At 35.2% G+C, this 16987-nt stretch overlaps 1 protein-coding gene across 1 annotated transcript in view; it reads left to right on the top strand.

The window, feature by feature from the left end:
• FMN2 (formin 2) overlaps positions 1-16987 on the top strand; it is a 159550-nt gene that overhangs the window by 31985 nt on the left and 110578 nt on the right. Inside the window, exon 4 of the mRNA XM_075089405.1 lies at positions 2514-2575. Coding sequence (XP_074945506.1) covers positions 2514-2575 — 62 coding nt within the window. The remainder of the gene's footprint in view (positions 1-2513; positions 2576-16987) is intronic.

Here is a 16987-nt window from a genome sequence, read left to right as displayed (position 1 = left end):
AAATGGGTAAATGGTTCTCAAAATTGACTTGAGGTGCTGCCACTTAAATGGTATTGAAATTTTGTTGCTGTGAATTTGCAGTGTAGGGCATGGAGGGAAAAGGAAAAATTATCATAGTTCTAAATACAATTCAGGTAGATAAATAATTTAACTTTTCTTTTGATTTTGCATGTGCTTCTCATGTGGAAGAACCTGGAGGTGAGTGATGTTTCATGTGAAGCCTGAGGGATAAATACCTTCCCCAACATTTGTAATTAAATTAATTTATGTATATGTGCCTTTGAAAGGTGGAGAGGGTAAGCATTTTTTTAAAGGGTTTAAATTACTGTGTGCAGAGTAGCTGTATTTTGCATTATATGTAATTATTGCTGTATGATTAAACAGATACTATATTAATATTAGAGATAATGGTTTATAAAAAAACCTATCCATTTTGGACAAAAGTGTTGATCCAGAGAGGAATGTAGCAGGACAATTTTATATGTAGAGTCTTTATTTTTATTATACATGTGTTAGCATGAGGATGATACCAGGTCCTCAAGTTTTAAGTAAGGCAAGAGGAAATTCTGCAAAGCCTTGGATAACGTCTAGGCTAAATGTCTAGGAAATATGAGTCTGGAGGTTCTGGACTACAACTGCTTCCTGCAGTTGGTCACTTCCTGCAAAAGGTCAACAGATTTGCCTGCTGTAGAGCAATACCCTTAAAAGATATTAGAACGATGTGAGACTTGCATGTTCTCTGGGCAGGTATAAGAAAAATATTTCTGTTCTCGCACTGTGGACAAAATTAGGTTATGAACAGTTAAAGAAGCATCATTAGCTGTAGCTACCAACCTGGTTAGAGATCTTTGGACTGTGTAGCTGCTGAGATATTTTTGGTTTGGGTTGGGTTTTTTTTTGTCCTTTTTTTCTAGTTATCTCCTATCAGGCAAGGACACTGAGGCACAGAGAGGTTCTTTAAGGTCAGAGAAGAAATCTGTAGAAAGGCCAGAACGGAAGCCAGAAATTTTAATTCAAGCCCCGTGCTTTAACTACAAGACTCTCTCTCTTCCATAAATAAATTTAAAATAAGTCTCTGTTATTCTCTGCAATGGCTTACTGAAAGACTTGAGGGTCCTGAACCTGTATCAGGTTGCTACATGCTTGTGTCATTTCCAGCACAAAATCTGTTAGCTCTTTTATCCAGCAGGCAATCAAAATACAGCACCGTAGAAACAATGTAGGAAGGTAGAGTACATGTCTCTCCCTGAAATAAATATCAGCACAATCAAGGTTTTAATATAATTTATTTTTACTTAGGTTTTATTTAAATGGAAATGTTTTTTATGAAAACAGATCTCAGACTAGCATTTGTAGATAGAATAATTGTTATCCAGATTTTAAAATAAGAAAAGGAATCCAGCTGGGGGGTGGTGCTGTGTTTTGATGCTCATTTTCCAGGTAAAATGTGGAGATAAAAGTTCTTAGTCCCACTGCTATTTTAATTTTCATTGTCACAGTGGTAGCGGTAGAGCTGTAGTTCCATTTAAAAAATCATCATTTGGGGACAAATAATTTTTTCCATTTAAATACAGATATTCCAAAGTAGAAAATACTTGAAGAAAGTACTACTAAGATGATGTGGTGCTGCTTCATTTTTCAATGTAAATAAGTTACATGGTCAAAATTCAAAAAGTCTCATTAATGCTAGTCCTATGCCCAAAAGAGAGGGTGTGGAATCCAGTACAAAGGTGAAGAATTAGTTTTGTATCCTCAGCTTGAATGTCTGCTGTTCTGGAAAGCTCTGACTGTACACTTAGACAACAAGTGTACAGTCCCAAGCCATCCTTTTGTAAGCCTGAGATGCTGTAGACAGTGAATAATAAAGCTAGGATGAAATTTAGATTTCCCAAAGTGTCTCAAATTTCTCAATAGCAAAGCCAATTGCATTCAAGCACACTTTTAAAATGTGAGTTTAGATCTGTATTGCTATCTAATCAATTGTGGAGATCTCGAATTTTGATGGTAGGACAGAAGAGGGCCAGAGGAGGGTATAGAAAAGACAACATAGCTGCCAACAGTCATCATCCTGCTCGTGGGTTCTTTTGGCCTTTTGTGAACGGACACAATCTGGAGACCTTAAGGACAGAAATACTTCTTAATAAAAATGGATGGGAACAACAAGGATGAGAATTTTTCCTTGATGTTTTATGGAACGTATATAATAAAGCCGTAAGTAACTACTTTTCTTTAAATTGGAAACTTTGACAATCGAAGTGGAATTTTATGTTTACACATTTAGGATGATAGCATTTAATGTTGAGTCATAATAAATACATTGCAAATTGAGACCAGTCTGGCTTTATTTACGCACACAACCTGTTCGTTTTAGATGGAAAATTTGCAAGGTGGGACAGTTAACACTTTTTAGCTCTACCCTCTTCTCATGAAATTCTTAATGTGTTTTTTGAAAAATCAATGATTTTTTTATATACCTAGAACTTTTAAAATCTGTATCTTCTTTTCAATTTCAGAGTTGAAATCTACTGTCCTAGAAACAGAGAAACAATGCACAGATGATGTTCATCAGGTACAGGTAAGACTCTAACAGAAGTGTTTTGTTTATAATTTTGTAAAAAGACTGGAAAAGCAGCGCTTCAGATGTTGTTGCACTGGTTTTGTGAACTGAATATTCTGAATGCAAACATTCAGAAGTGTGGGTTTGATTCTAAATTTTTATTTTAAAATATTTACATGCTCCATAGTGTATCTGGGTTCAGAGGTTCAAGGTTCCTGCCTGCCTGAGGTGATCCTTGTAAAATGCTATTGTTCACTTCGCTCAGAACTAACACTTGGTTCTGGAGGTCTGATGGTGTTACTAAGGAATAGCAATAAAAGACCTGGTTATATTAGCTAACCTACAGCAGTTCATGTGGATAACAGTGGCTGAGGGTTTTTTTTCTATTTCTCCACTGAAGCTTATAGGTAGTAGGTGAATAGATTTAGGGTGCCATGCTGTACTTCAGAAAGAGATAATGTAACACTGCTACAGTGGAGACTTAGTCTGGGTTGGACTTGTTCAACAGAACACAGTCCAGTTTTTTTTTAACATCTCACCATTCACATTATATTCTTTTTTAAATGTGGTGCAGTATGATGGAGTTGAGAAACTTCAGATTTGGTTTCCTCAGAAGACTTGCTTATTTTCTGTGAAAGGTCTCTGATCACAGATACCAGACTTACCTTACTAGTGAATAGAGACTGTTCAGTTGTTCTGGAAGTCATAAACAGGAAGACAAAGTTCTGGTTTCCTTACATCTTGGTTTGGAACAAGGAGCGGCCAAAAGCTCTTGATAACTATTTTTTTACCTCCCCCTTGGTGGAGTTTTTTTCTGTGGGTTTTCTTTGTCGGGGGGAGGGGTGGCGTTAATGACTATGGTTCAAGCATCACTGCTCAGAGAAGCATTTGTGAAAATGATCAGTGATTTGCTTTTGAGGGAGAAAATAAGGAATGTCTAGTGAAATCTGTGCTACTGATCATTAGACCTGCAAATTTAATCCAGGGTCTAGCAAGTATTTTATGAGCAAGGGTGGGAGAGTTGGTATATTACCCTTATGGCTTTTGTCTTGCCAAACAACATTAAAGTAGTTCTCTAGTCAGTTACCTAAATTCTTCTACCTCTGTAATTAAGAACACTTAAAAACTAGAGCCTATTAATTAAAATAATATCACAAAATTATTCTACATTGCAATATTTTGTTTAAACTAAAATATTTGTCCTGTGTTATTTTTATACATCGGTCACCCAGGTTTCGGTAGCAATGCTTTCTAGTATTTCTTGTGGAAAAGAACTTTCTTCTATACTTCCAGAAAGGTATTGCTTGTAAGGAGTGTATTTAACCTGTCTCTAGGATTTTAATTCATTACAAGAAACAACCTATATAAAAATACATTTATTGGAAATGTAATTAATGGAAATAAGTTCATGCATGCTTAGGTACTTTACCTGAAAGAAACTGATTGTTTTGCTATGAGAATTAAGTTTAACTACCAGCAATAGACCACTGTTTGATTGCTTGAACACAACGTTTCTTCAGGTTGGTGTGTTTTGTTATTTTTGAAACTAGCCTGTTATGTTGTCCAATTACTGAATTGCATTTGCTAGCGTTATTAGAGATCCCTGTGCCTCTTGCTCAGTGTTGATCTCTTATGACAGTATCATCAACTTCTTCCATTCTGTACTATTATTTATCAGTTAAGAGCAGAAATAACTTTTTTGAATGCATGATCACCTCACTTGCAGAAAATCATCTCAAGTTTTCTGCTATATTATGTCATCATCATTCTGGTTTATTTTGAAAATCAAAGTGGAATTTAATTGAGGAACCGTATGAGGATAAAATGTTTTCATGTGTTCAAACTATTTCTGTACAGTCACAACAGCTGAGTGTATTCTACGTATCAATATCTATCTATATCAATCTTAAAATACCTAGAAAGTAGAACAGTCACACTATCATTTTTCATCATGTTTGTAGATAAATCCTTTACTGCAGTTGGATCATTCTTGGTGTCACTTGTACTCTTTTAAAGTGATGAAATACTATGAAATGTTTCTGTTAGAGATCTGGCTTCTTTTATTCTTTGTCTTGCTTGTCCATATTTTTTCTTTCTGAAGAAAGCAAGCATTAGCTTAAGTTAGCCAGGTCGGGGATTTTTCCCTTTTCTTTCAATACATGACAAAGGAAGAGAGCCCTAGTGTAAAATTTGAAACTGATCAACTAAGTCTACTTACAGGCTTCTTCCCTTTCCCTTCCCTGAGAAAAGGCATTTTCCACGTGCTGTTAAAATAATCTGAGATGGTCAATATTGACATGAAAAGAAACACAAATGCAACATGATGACATTACGATAAAGAGTTAACTAAAAGATTCAGAATAATTCTAAATTTAAAGCACAAGTAAAACACACACAGAGCCTGGATTCTACATTTTCTACATTTTCATGCCACTGGAAGGGGCTTTTTTATATATCCTCTCCATTTCCCTACCTTTACAATGTTAGACATAACCATCATATTTTGCAGCTTAATTTCCTAAAGTATTTAAGACTGCTCTTTTGAGACCAAAATAGCTAATTTCTAAAAATTACAATTAATAAAAAAGAGGGCATGGAGATGTGCTTGCTTTTTAGTTCAGGAATTGGTAAGCAGAGGAACAATAAGAGAAATTGGCAGCCATTTCAAGTCCTGGTTTTGAAACACCAAAGAGGAGAAAAAATGTCTACTTGGTCTTCCTAGTACGAACAGAGGAAGCTTTGTTAGGCCTGACTTGTTTAGTGAAGGAAGGAGAGAAAACCTCAGTATCCTAATTTAGAAAACCTGATGTCTAGATTTGACAGCTGTACTTTGTACAAGAGCCAATTTCCTTTCTGTTTAGCACCCCTGATCTTTTGTAGTACCCTTGCAATTTTCTCTACATTTAACTTGGTTTTCAGGTTTGCTTGATTTTGTTTGCATGGTAGGTAAAAACGAAGTCTTAGTGGAAAGAGGGGGGGAAAATCATCTTATAATTGTAAGGTAAGTACATGAAAACTAGGCTTTGGTTAGCAGTGAGACGTCACAGAACCAAAAACCTAAGGTTGTCTGGAAGTCACCTAAATTCCTTGTTCTCTTATATACCTTATTATCAAAATATTTTAAATTTCTTCTTTTTTTTGATTGTTTGTGGTGAGTGTGTCTGTTCTGAGTATCATGCAAATTTAAAAAGAAAGCCCTCATTACATTTATTTAAAGGTCATCATCCGGATGTAACGAATTCTTGTTCATGCCATTGACAATGACTGGTCTCTGTAATCCTGTCTCAGGAGATGAGGTTTTCCCAGACTGTTCCAATTTCTAGCAGTTTGGTTCTGAGATACTTTGCACCTAGTATTTAAACTATATTTGCAGTGGAAAAGCCTGCCACCAAAAATTCTTATGCCTGTAACATTTCCGTCTCAGTTGTTCACTTTGGTTTGTTTCACCCCATTTAAACCAACAAATAGTCCCTCAACCAAAATTATATGCCTGCTTGGAACGCTGCGTACTTTAACTGGTAGTAACAACCAGACAAAATTTTGGCAGTTCTCAGGCACTGAAAACAGATTTATGCTGCGTGATCTATTGGTGCACTTTCCAACAATATCATAGGGAAACAATTCTAGCCTTAAAAACCTTAAATTACAGGACACATTTTGCCATGTTGAATACACTTTCCACTTTGAAAACATTATAAGTCTGACTGGTGAAGTGTCTCTTTAGTGTTCCTAACTACCACTCTTTGCTGGTAACCCCTCTCTCAGCCTTTCAGCAGGGACTTTTTTTTCTTACTCTAGTCTTTAACTACAAATTATTATAACTCCTTAGGGTAATAAGTTAGTGACATTTGAAATGTTCCAATTCTGACACTTAGTAATAGAAGAAAAAAGGTTATGAAATCCTTTCAGATAAATACATAACCGGTCTATTTAGAAAATATAAAACACTGGTGGGATCAGGATTTACTTTTCATTATTAGAAATTGTTACAGCTAGACTTTGTCTTGCAAATATATATGCTGCTCAAAACTCTCTTAAACAAAATTTCAGAAAGATGATTCTTTAGAGGTGAAGGTAAGATAAAGAAGGTAAATGTAATATTTGTCTGAAATGGTGAAATGATTGTTCTACACATGCAAAAAAATAAAAAAGGGAGATTTTAAAAATCTGTTTTATTTTGGTATTACATGGCTTTCATCAGGGTAGAGGCAAACCGTAGATGACACTGGTTAACAATTGTGTTCAAAAGAAATTGGGTGAAATTTGGCAACTCTTCCTTTATGTGCTCCCAAACCACTGTGTGGCTATGGCTCTTCTTACACTGCTTCATTTCACATGTTCTTTCCTGAGATATTCATTCAGAAGGACCCAGTGATCCTGGGAACACATGCCACTCCTCTTCTGTCCCTTCACTACTTGCTGGGTTACTTTTTGTAAGGAGGAACAAAAGGCTTGGGGAGGCAAAGAACGGTTCTTCTAAGACAGTTCTTTTTCTACAAAAGTATGATTGCTAATATCTTAGATTTCAGCACAGGGAAAAAGGTACATATTTAGGTTAAAAAAAGAAGTGTGACATATTCATATTATATTCAGTTGTCTCACTGAAGAAAGAAAGGCATATGAAAGAAGCAGACTTTTCTGGAAAATTTCCATACAAATTGAATGACAGTGAAGTCTCTACCTATTGCATTTTTCAAAGTAAATACTATAGCTAACTGATGATCTCTGTCCTGACAAACAGAATTTGATATATTGTTTTAAGAACTGTATCAATGTAAATGTACTGCATCATCATGCCAGCATCCTCCAATCTCAGAAAACAGAAAGCTAAAAAAATCCAAGGGTATAAATCTGTTTTGTTCTTTTCTTGCAAAATATAAAGCCAGGCTTGCAATATGTGGTGTGCAGAAACTTATGTTTTAACTGTAGGCTGAATGTGTAATGTTAAAATTGGGATATCTTAGCTTAAAGCAGGTGAATATCATGAAGCATATGTAGGGAGAGAGTGTTTTCTTTTTAACCTTGGGAATAAATTATGTTTTATCAAAAATGCAGAGAAAGGGAAACAAAGTTTGTATGAAACAAGAAATTATAGAAACCTGGCAGAAGACTTTACTGCTGGGGTCATAGGAACTACTGAAGTGCAAAGCAATTTGCTCAGGCAGTAAAGGGGAATCTAACCTCTGTCGAATTTCACTCTAGGACATGATAATTGCAAATCAGGAATACTGTCTTTTATGTTCATGAAATATAGTTCTTATGCAGCAGTTTCCAATTTTATTGATGGAAATGTCTTTGATTCTTAATATTAGAACTTACTCTTCAGTTTAAATGTGCTGCAATTTTCAGGTTTCTTTTTCATTTGTTTTTAGAAAGCCTAATAAGCACTAATAGATTTTCATCTTCAACATGAAAAAAATTTAGTTAAACTTTGCCAAATATGAAGTGAGGTTCTCTGAGTTGGGACCTCAATATAATTTAAAGAGAGATTGTCTGTTCCAGTCTGCTCTTCTTCCTATATGACTGTAGCTGGACTTTGTGATTAAAACACTGTCTTCTGATAACATTGGGATTTCTTAGGCTGCGAAGGAAAGATGAGAACTCAAGTTGAAATATTAGAAATGAAGGAAGAAATGTTTAATTAGAAAGCCTGAAAGATATCATAAAGAAGTCGGTCTACCCAGCCACTAGATGGCAGTTAAGTATTTTTAAATGGACTGTGCAAGGCGCTTTAATTAATTCCCAGGGGCTCCCGCAGATACCTTACAGTGAGAATCATAGTACACATTTACTATGTGTAATCTGACCAAAGTTTAGTAGCTGGAGCATCTCTCAAAGATAATAAAACTGTGTCCTAAATAAAAACAAAAATCCCAAAATATTAAATATTTAGAAAGTTCTGTTCGGTCACTCTTAATTTTTTATTTTTTTTTAAAAACCGATGAAGGGAACACAATTTGGTCTATGAGACTTCTGGATGACGGTCTTTGTAGTAGTAATTTCAAAGTTTTACTGCTGAGTTACCATAATTTATAAGAAAGAGGTCAAATTCTGTTGGATATGAAATTCATTTCTTCAGTCATAATCCTGAACCTTTTCCATTTAGTTCTGATGAGGGATAGATTTTTTAAAAAAAGTGCATCTGACATAATTTTTATCAATAAATTGACATACATAGAATATAAAACATAAATAAAAATAAAGGAGTATAGCATGTCAAGCCTGTGTGGTAGAAAAATAAAAGCAGTTAATTCTCAGAACAAATGTTAGTATTTTGTATTATATCCAGACTTCACAATACTTGGATTGACTTCCGTTGTTTTGCTTGAAGGCAGTGTTTGCTTCTTTAAAAGGAACAATACATTGGTATAATTTTCAGTGGAGTGACAAAAGCACATTTTTGCACTGTTCTTCCTGTCCATGTGAGACTAAAACTTGGTTCACTCTAATCTGTGTTCTTGATGTTAATGTCAAGATGAAGTTTTATTTATATGCTTATTTAAATTTGAAAGGCTCTTTATTCTGTTTATCCTCTTTGATACATGGCATGCTACCTCAATTATAGCTCTGAAATAACATAAAAATCATAGACTAATTTAGGGCTGAATAGACATTAGGAGGTCATGCTGTCTAATCCCTTCCCTACCAGCAACCTTCCTCAAGCAAGGCTAGCTTAGATGTTTGGTTGTTTTTCTCAGGATTTTGCTCATCTCCAAGGGTGGCTGTGGTAGTGCTAATATGTATTTCCTGCTTTGCCTATTCAGTGGTAAAATGATAAGTCTTGCTACATTTCTGCTGTGTTGCTTTGGTAACAGTTTAAGGAGATGAAAATGTATGCTCTAAAAGCACATATATTTCCTGTGAGTTACTCCTAATTCAAATACTTACAGGCATTGATTAAAATTCTCAAGAAACTGCTGGTCAAGTTCAAGTTATATTAATATAATAACTTTTCATCTAGTAATTATTATGAGCATTCTGCATTTTCCATTTTGACTATGCTTTGTACTTAGACACAACCACACAGACTTTTTTGTCATGTTAGGTACAACTTCTTTGATAAGTAGCACCAACCTTAAGGTTCAGGCAATAAAAATGCCTGAACAGTGTGCTTGCAAATTCTATCCAAGGGAAGTTGACTTAGGATTTACAGGCTTCCCTCTCTTCTGTCATTGATGGCAAGACAAGGAGAAATGAGAGTAAAACTGAGAAACTTCTGTATTTTAATCAGAATTACTGGGTGGTACTTAAAATCCTTGGCCTGAGTTATTGTATGGGGTAGGGCTTGGATAGGAAGTATTATGTCTTTTCTGTCTGTGTGTGATTCTGAGAACTAGCATGTTTTTTTTTTTTTCTCTTGCCTTTTACAGTGAGCTTCGTGTGAAATACTAGCAGAACATTGTCACTTATCTGAGGGAGCAGTAAACAGAAATGCATGATAGGCATACGCTTCTTGAAAATGCAATTTTAAATATTTTTATGTTTCCTCCTCTGACTCCTCACTCTTTTCACTTGTGAAAATAAGTAAATTGAGAGAGTGTTCATTCCATCTATGTGTTCCTGTTTAAAGCAAAATAGATAGCAGAGCTGTATTTATTAATTATCAAAATACAATTTTTTTCTTACATTCTCTAGAACTGAAATCCTATATCAGATGAAAATCTATAAACTCCCCTTCTCCCAAAATTTGGTTTAAATTGCAAGTTTGATTATTTCTATATGAAATTCTCACCTTCTGGAGAGAAGTGAAAATAAAGAGGTTTTCTATATTCAACGGTACCATACTATATTTGAATTACATAAAGTATTCTAGGTACTACGGTATTTACCTACCTTCCAAACTTTTAAAAAAGAACTCCACAGAATTTGAGTTGAAGAGAACGGATGAAGAAATCATTTTCAACCCAAGAAAGCAGCATGGAAAATTGTGCCTGTTTGTAAGTGTGTGCATATGTGCATATACACACACATATAGATGCATGTTCCATACAATGTGTCTTCAAAGAACATACGGTCACTGAAAGAAAATTCCTTCTTGTGACATTCCTAGCAGTACAGAGTGACTTCATTTGTCAAATTGAATTAACATATTTTGAAAGATCTCACCCAGTCAAAAGTGAGCCATGTTTTAAAGATTAAATTCTTCTTTTACTTCTCTCAGCGTTGAAGATCAGGGGCTACTTTACAGTGGTGTAGATCCTGAGAATTTCCACAGGATGCTGTGTGCCGAAGAGAGATAAGAAATGCTTTTCTTAGTAAAAAAGAATACTTTAACTTACAAATATCCAAAATTATATTAAAAAAAAACAAAAACCAAGAACAACAAAAACGACAAACAACCCCCCCAACCCAACCGTAACTAACCATGGCATATTGCCACAATTGAATGAGAACTTACAATAAAGTTGAGAAGAATTTGTACTCTTTGAATACAAAACAGACTCACTGGTTTAACTTCTATTTACAATCAGACCAAAAAATGGTTATCATTAGGTTCTGCATTTTAAGTTGGTATAAGGAAATCTAGTGAGATCACTTTTTTTTTCCTGTATTTTTAAATAACTTTTCTGTGTTGTTTTTCTTTAGAGAATATGCCAATAGGTATATTCAAAGCCCAAAACTACTGATAAAAATTAACTTGCATATTCTTTAATGTTTGTTTTCAATATTCGACTCATCCTGAAGACAAATGATTTTTTTTCTAATTCCATGATGCCAAAAAGTTTTTACTTGATCTCTCAATACGTAAAGCTCATCTTTGATGATCTGATTGTGATTGATTTTAATGTTCTCTCACTCAAAATAATACAGCTTTGCTTTTAGTATAGCCTTCACACTTTCAAAGAATTAGAGAAGCTGACTGATCTCCAGGCCCCTGCCTTCAGCATGTTCATGGATACATTTGTGAAGACTCTGATTCCATTTCTCCACACTTTTTCTGTTGTGAGTAGTAGGCTTATACTTCAGGGTAGTGAAGACATTCATCCCTTTCTACAAAGATTTATTCTTACTGCGGATATTTTATTCTTCTTATTCCCTACTGGAAGCCTGAAACAAAAGCAACATGAACCTCCCATTTTGTGGTCTGGCTGAACTCTTGGATGAGAAAGGCAAGTACTATGTAGAAGTATCATACTCTGGACAGTTGCTTATCAGGATGTGGCAAAGTTCACCTGGAAAATCATTACCTTTTTGGTCTCCAGTACTGGACCATCAGGAGAAGAAATTAAAGGCATTCTGAGCCCTTCAAATTTAGATTATTAAAGCTCACAGTTTAGGCAACAGAATCCTTGCTGTTATTTTAGCATTAAAAAAGTATAGTTTCTGTATGTAAGGAACACAGAAATAATAATAGAATGAGGTAGTTTACACAGTGACTACTTCCCAGGTTGCAAGTCAATCTCAAGGTGAATTGAAAATCAGGAAGAGGCTTGGTGTGAAAAAGTTCAGCTCCTTTCTCTGGTTTGCCAATCTAGTAATGTTCAAGGTATACCAGATTTTATTTTGTGTTTTAACAGAATGAGATGGATGGTTGCCTTGGCCTGGGTACACAGGAAAACTACTCAAACCTTTTAGACTTATAGTTAAAATACTGTAGGACAAATGTAGGCAATAGAAAAAAGGAAGTGATTAATCATGTGATAGTCATTTCAATAAACAACCTAAATATTGAGCAGAAAGTAAATCCAGAACAGTTGTTGTCCCAACTTGTAGTGAAATCTGTGACTCTTAAGATACCCATTGCTTACTGGATTGCTGGCATAAGTGGTTAGGTTTTAGTTATCTTTTTATCTGCTGAAAGACCTGAGTACAGCTAATTCCACTCAGATCAGAAATAAACAAAATAAGGTTATATGGGATTTTGTTTGGGGTTTCTTTTTGGGTTCTTGGTAGGTTTTTGGTTTTGTTTGTTTTGCTGGTGGTGGTGGGGTGTTTTTGTTGGTTTTTTTTTTTGTTAAATAAAGCAGGTCTAAAACTTTCTGGGCAATCAGGTTGAAAAATGTTACTTGTGCAGGATAAAAGTAATATTACGTAAGATAACAGTAACTATATTTGATTGCTGTGTAGCTTCTAGGGTGGTCAGTGGTTCTGTGAGATTTTATTTTATCTTGTCTTGTCTGCAGTCTACAAAAAGTCTTTTGAGAGTCCTACTGTAGCAGACCTTGCAGATAACCTAGGGTTATATTTAAGCTCAGTTAACAGTCTTACAACTTAGAAAACTCTTTCAGTCTTTGATGCATCTCAAGTGGATTTTTGTTGTTGTTGTTGTTGTTTTTACTATTTACTAAAATGGGAACTGTAAAGAACTGGGATCTTATCCTCTGAAATGCAGTTAGCCCAGGGATAAGGAATTGAGGAACAGAAGCTTCAAGAAACTAAATCACAAAACTGTTTTCTTCTGACTTCCAGCTTTAGAAGTTGGCATTTGTAATGCATGCATCTTTCTTTAAAGGTCCATCTTCCTGCTGGTGATCCTATGTTTGTTTATTTGAATTATCTGAGTTGCAATAATTACCGATTTCTTCATGCAGTGGGTTTTTTGTCACCTGTGATAGGTTATGACAAAACCTCTTGGCTGATTAGACATGTCCTAACTGTTTAGTCTAGGAAGAGCTAAATAGTCCCAATGCCAGCACAGTGCAGGCGTGTCACTGTGTGGGAGATTACTTTATGTCCACCAAAAAAAGTTTATCACTTCATGCAGGGCATTGCATTACGCTGTTTCTATTCCAGGGCTTGCTTGTTCAGTGCTACCTTGGGGAGTTGTGCATCACGTTTCCTTGTGGTTGTAGGAAGAAACATGGAGTGTGCCTTAGACAATTGTGAAAATGAATCTCCTTTGTCCCCATACATTCACCTTCAGTATAATAAAAGCTCCTCAAAAAAGATTTGATCTCGTAGTCTGAGGCAGTTCTCCCTGATGTCATTGGCAAGTTTGCCAGCTTTTGACTCAAATTCTACTACTGTAAAACTAAAATTCTGCAATGGGCTGTGAGGATTAAGTGAAATGTGAGAATTAATTAGATGGATGTTATTTTGTTTGAATGCAAATCAAGTGTCCGTCAGTACTTCTCATTTCACAATTGCTGTAGCACTGAATATGCCCATTAAAACATTGTGTCTCCTTCTCCTAAGGTTCATCTAGAGTTGCAAGAAACAGCTTTGAAAATGAGACAGCTTTAAAAAGAAAAACCTCAACAGAGATCACATTTCTCCGAATTAGATTCTTACTGTGGCAGTATTTTCTATCATTTTGTGCTCGTGCGTGCTCAAAACTTTTTCACTTCATGTAGAAAAGAGGCATTTATTAACAGAGCAGTTGGAAAGAGCATCTTTCCAAGTAATTGGACACTGCTAGAACCACCAGGTGTTGACTTATTGGAAGACCTGAGGTGTCTCTTATTTTGCCATCTTAGTCCTGTTTAACTGTATGCTTCTATTCCCTGTGCATGCTTGCAGTCAGGTAGCAGCATAGACTCTGAATCATGAGTTCTGATGTAGAGAAACTAAAAGATTAACTTCTTGGAAGAAAACCCAAGAAGTATAATCCTATCGTCTAAATATGAATTCCACCCAGAGAGGAAATTTCATGACAGCAAGTGACAAATTGCTGCAAACGATCAAACTGCTGAAGCAACTTGTTAGCTTGTAATAGTATACGGCATTAACTTCTAAAACAAAACCGTAATGTGTCTTTATTTTGCAAATATTCCAAAATTACCATTAAGAACTGCCAGTATGTTTATTTTCAGGAAAAAAAGACACATTGTAGCTGTTCATCAAGTATATAAGTTGAATGCAAATTGAGATAGATATAGATAAATATATAATACATACATATAAGCTAGGGCTAAATTTCACAGGTTCTTTTTTTTTTTTTTGCCTGGAAATTTAGTCATACAGGTTTCAGTCACTCGTCTGAGAAGCTACGATGTCAGAGTCAGTAGAGGAGGTAGCTGCAAGCTGAGCTTTTACATGTTTGAAGATCCTGGGCGTGTTCTATCTATACATATCAGCTTTATGCTGGACATCTGGTGTGCACATGTGGAAAACACTACAAGATTGGAATGAATTGGATGTAATATAGGGCTTTTGGTACATGTGCAGATCCAAGTGTACAACCTTTATGTAGTAAAGCCAGTATTCCCAGATCAGTTGGATCATGTACACACACAAGCTTATCAGTGCCACACAAAAAGCCAGTCCAGCAGTCCCAGATTGAGATTCCAACTTATTGCACATGGAATGTGTACAACCTGTTTGAGAAATGCTAAGAACCATTCTATAGCCGTACACCTCTGGAATTTTTTTTCCTGTTCACATCTTTCACACTCAAGTCACCTGGATAAAGCAAGGCTTAAGCTTCCACCTTTCTTTCTTTCTTTACAGAAAGAAGACTCTTCCACAATACCTGGGTCCTGGGTAAGAACTCTAGGCAAGACAGAGTTCCCTCATATCTCTTTTAAACCCCGTAGGTTTCTGCTGTGGAATTGTCCTTTGGATTAAAAATGAACCTTCTTTTCATTATATGTATTTTATTTATCTGGGTCTTCTGGTTCTTGTCAACAGCATTTGACCATCTTTTACATGTGTGAAAAATTAAGTCTTCCCTTGCTTATTCTTCTAAGAAAACTGTCTAATTTTAATTTCTGATTGGACTTACATATACTTTAAATTTCCTTCATTGTTGAGGATAGTGGAAACTTGTTGTGGCTTATGTTTGTTTGATAGAGCCCCTTCTGATCTAGAGAAAGACTTTAAACTTCTTGCTAGGGGAAAGGCAGAAATCTAAGTAAACTAGCCTGAGGTCATCTTAAAAGTCAAAATGAAAAATATCTCTATTTACTGAAAATAATTACTGAAGGATATAGATACTGGTGCTTTGTTTTGGGTTTTTTGTTGTTTTGTTTTTTTTAAAACCAAATAAATTTAGAGTATGTAATTTCCTCTGGATAAATATCTCTGCATTCACAGCAAAGTCTTGTTTGTTCATAATATGCTGCTTCTGTAAAAACCTGTAATATTGGTGATTCTTAGGTAACAACACAGTAGCAAATCACCAGGTTGTCTGAAGTGCCATGTCTCAAGGACAGCAGAAAAATTTTTAAGGCATGGGATAAAAAGTCACTTTAATTCATCAGTACATTTTTGTGCCTTGTCTGAATGGCTTAATCAGCTCACTTGATTGCCCATTTTTTTAACCTTTAAAAATATTTCTTCTCTTGAAAGAAATTTCATAGTCTGCAGGGTAAATTCTCTTGTAAAACAGTGAATTCTAGGGTTTTTTTCTGTAGTTTGGGTAGATTTTCAGTATTCAAGGATTACCGCTTTTTCTTGTGAAAGGTTGAATCCAATCTCCTGAGTAAAGGAGTGTTTAATGCAGTAACTGTTCTGAGATCAGCTATCGTTAAGGCAAATCTCTTCAGAACCATTTAATATTGTATCTAATCCTGTTGGCTTCAGTTTGTGGCAGGAATGAATTTTCCAATTCAGATAGAATTGGGAAGCTACATCTGTCATAAAGCCCTTGGTGGAGTGTTCTTACAGTGTGAAATGGGAGCTTAGGAGCGTTACAGTCTGGGAAAACTGGATTTGTTTTCAAATAACTGAAAATTGGTGTGTGGCCTTAATACTCCTAGGAACACATTTCCTTTTATAATGTTGCCTTTTGAAGAATTGATAAGCCTTATTATTGTATTTGCAGATGACTGGTAGGGGGATAAGAGCAGAGGAAATAAAAAGGGGTACTAGAATATTCTATTTCTCTTTTATAATTAAGTTCTTCAACAAAACTGTTGTTGCCACAAAGTATTGAGTTATTAAAGGAACCTGAGTGGATTGAAGCACCATGAGTAGTCTGTAATGGAAATGCCTTTTTCAGCCTTTTTTTCCTTGTTATAATACTGTTTGCTAATGTGTCTGCTGTGTTCGCTCCTTTACTATTCATTGAAAAACTTCTGATGTTCCTTTCTCTGTTTTAAATTTCTCTTCAAAGTTTAGTAGGGAGACCTAGTTATAGTCCCTAACTTTTGGTTCAAACTGCTGTTCCAGAAATTTCAAACAATGTAGGGGATTGTAATTTTTGATAAAGGTGCTTCAAACTCAAACAATATTTGATTTAAATATAGTAGTTGCTCTTTTACTTCTGGGATTGCTTTAGGACAGCTGGGAAACCCTAAGATAGACACAAAATTTTATGTTTGAAAATCAATTCTGTGCAGAAACAATTTTTTAAGCATTAATGAACATATATTTTATTAATAGTCCCCAGCTGGAAGTTACAACTTCATTTTCCAGAAAGAAAAATGACTTTTAAATGTTTCATGTGTCAAAGGATGAGATGAAAAACATCATCTTCCTGAAACAAATCAAGGCAATTAGTATATCAGGTATTGTATGTTTATTTGTAGGCTTCTTTACAAGACCTGT

The sequence above is a fragment of the Phalacrocorax aristotelis genome, chromosome 3 (assembly GCF_949628215.1).
Source record: "Phalacrocorax aristotelis chromosome 3, bGulAri2.1, whole genome shotgun sequence".
Classification (NCBI taxonomy): domain Eukaryota; kingdom Metazoa; phylum Chordata; class Aves; order Suliformes; family Phalacrocoracidae; genus Phalacrocorax; species Phalacrocorax aristotelis.
The sequence above is the reverse complement of the archived record's forward strand: the minus strand, read 5'-3'. Positions and strand labels throughout refer to the sequence as shown.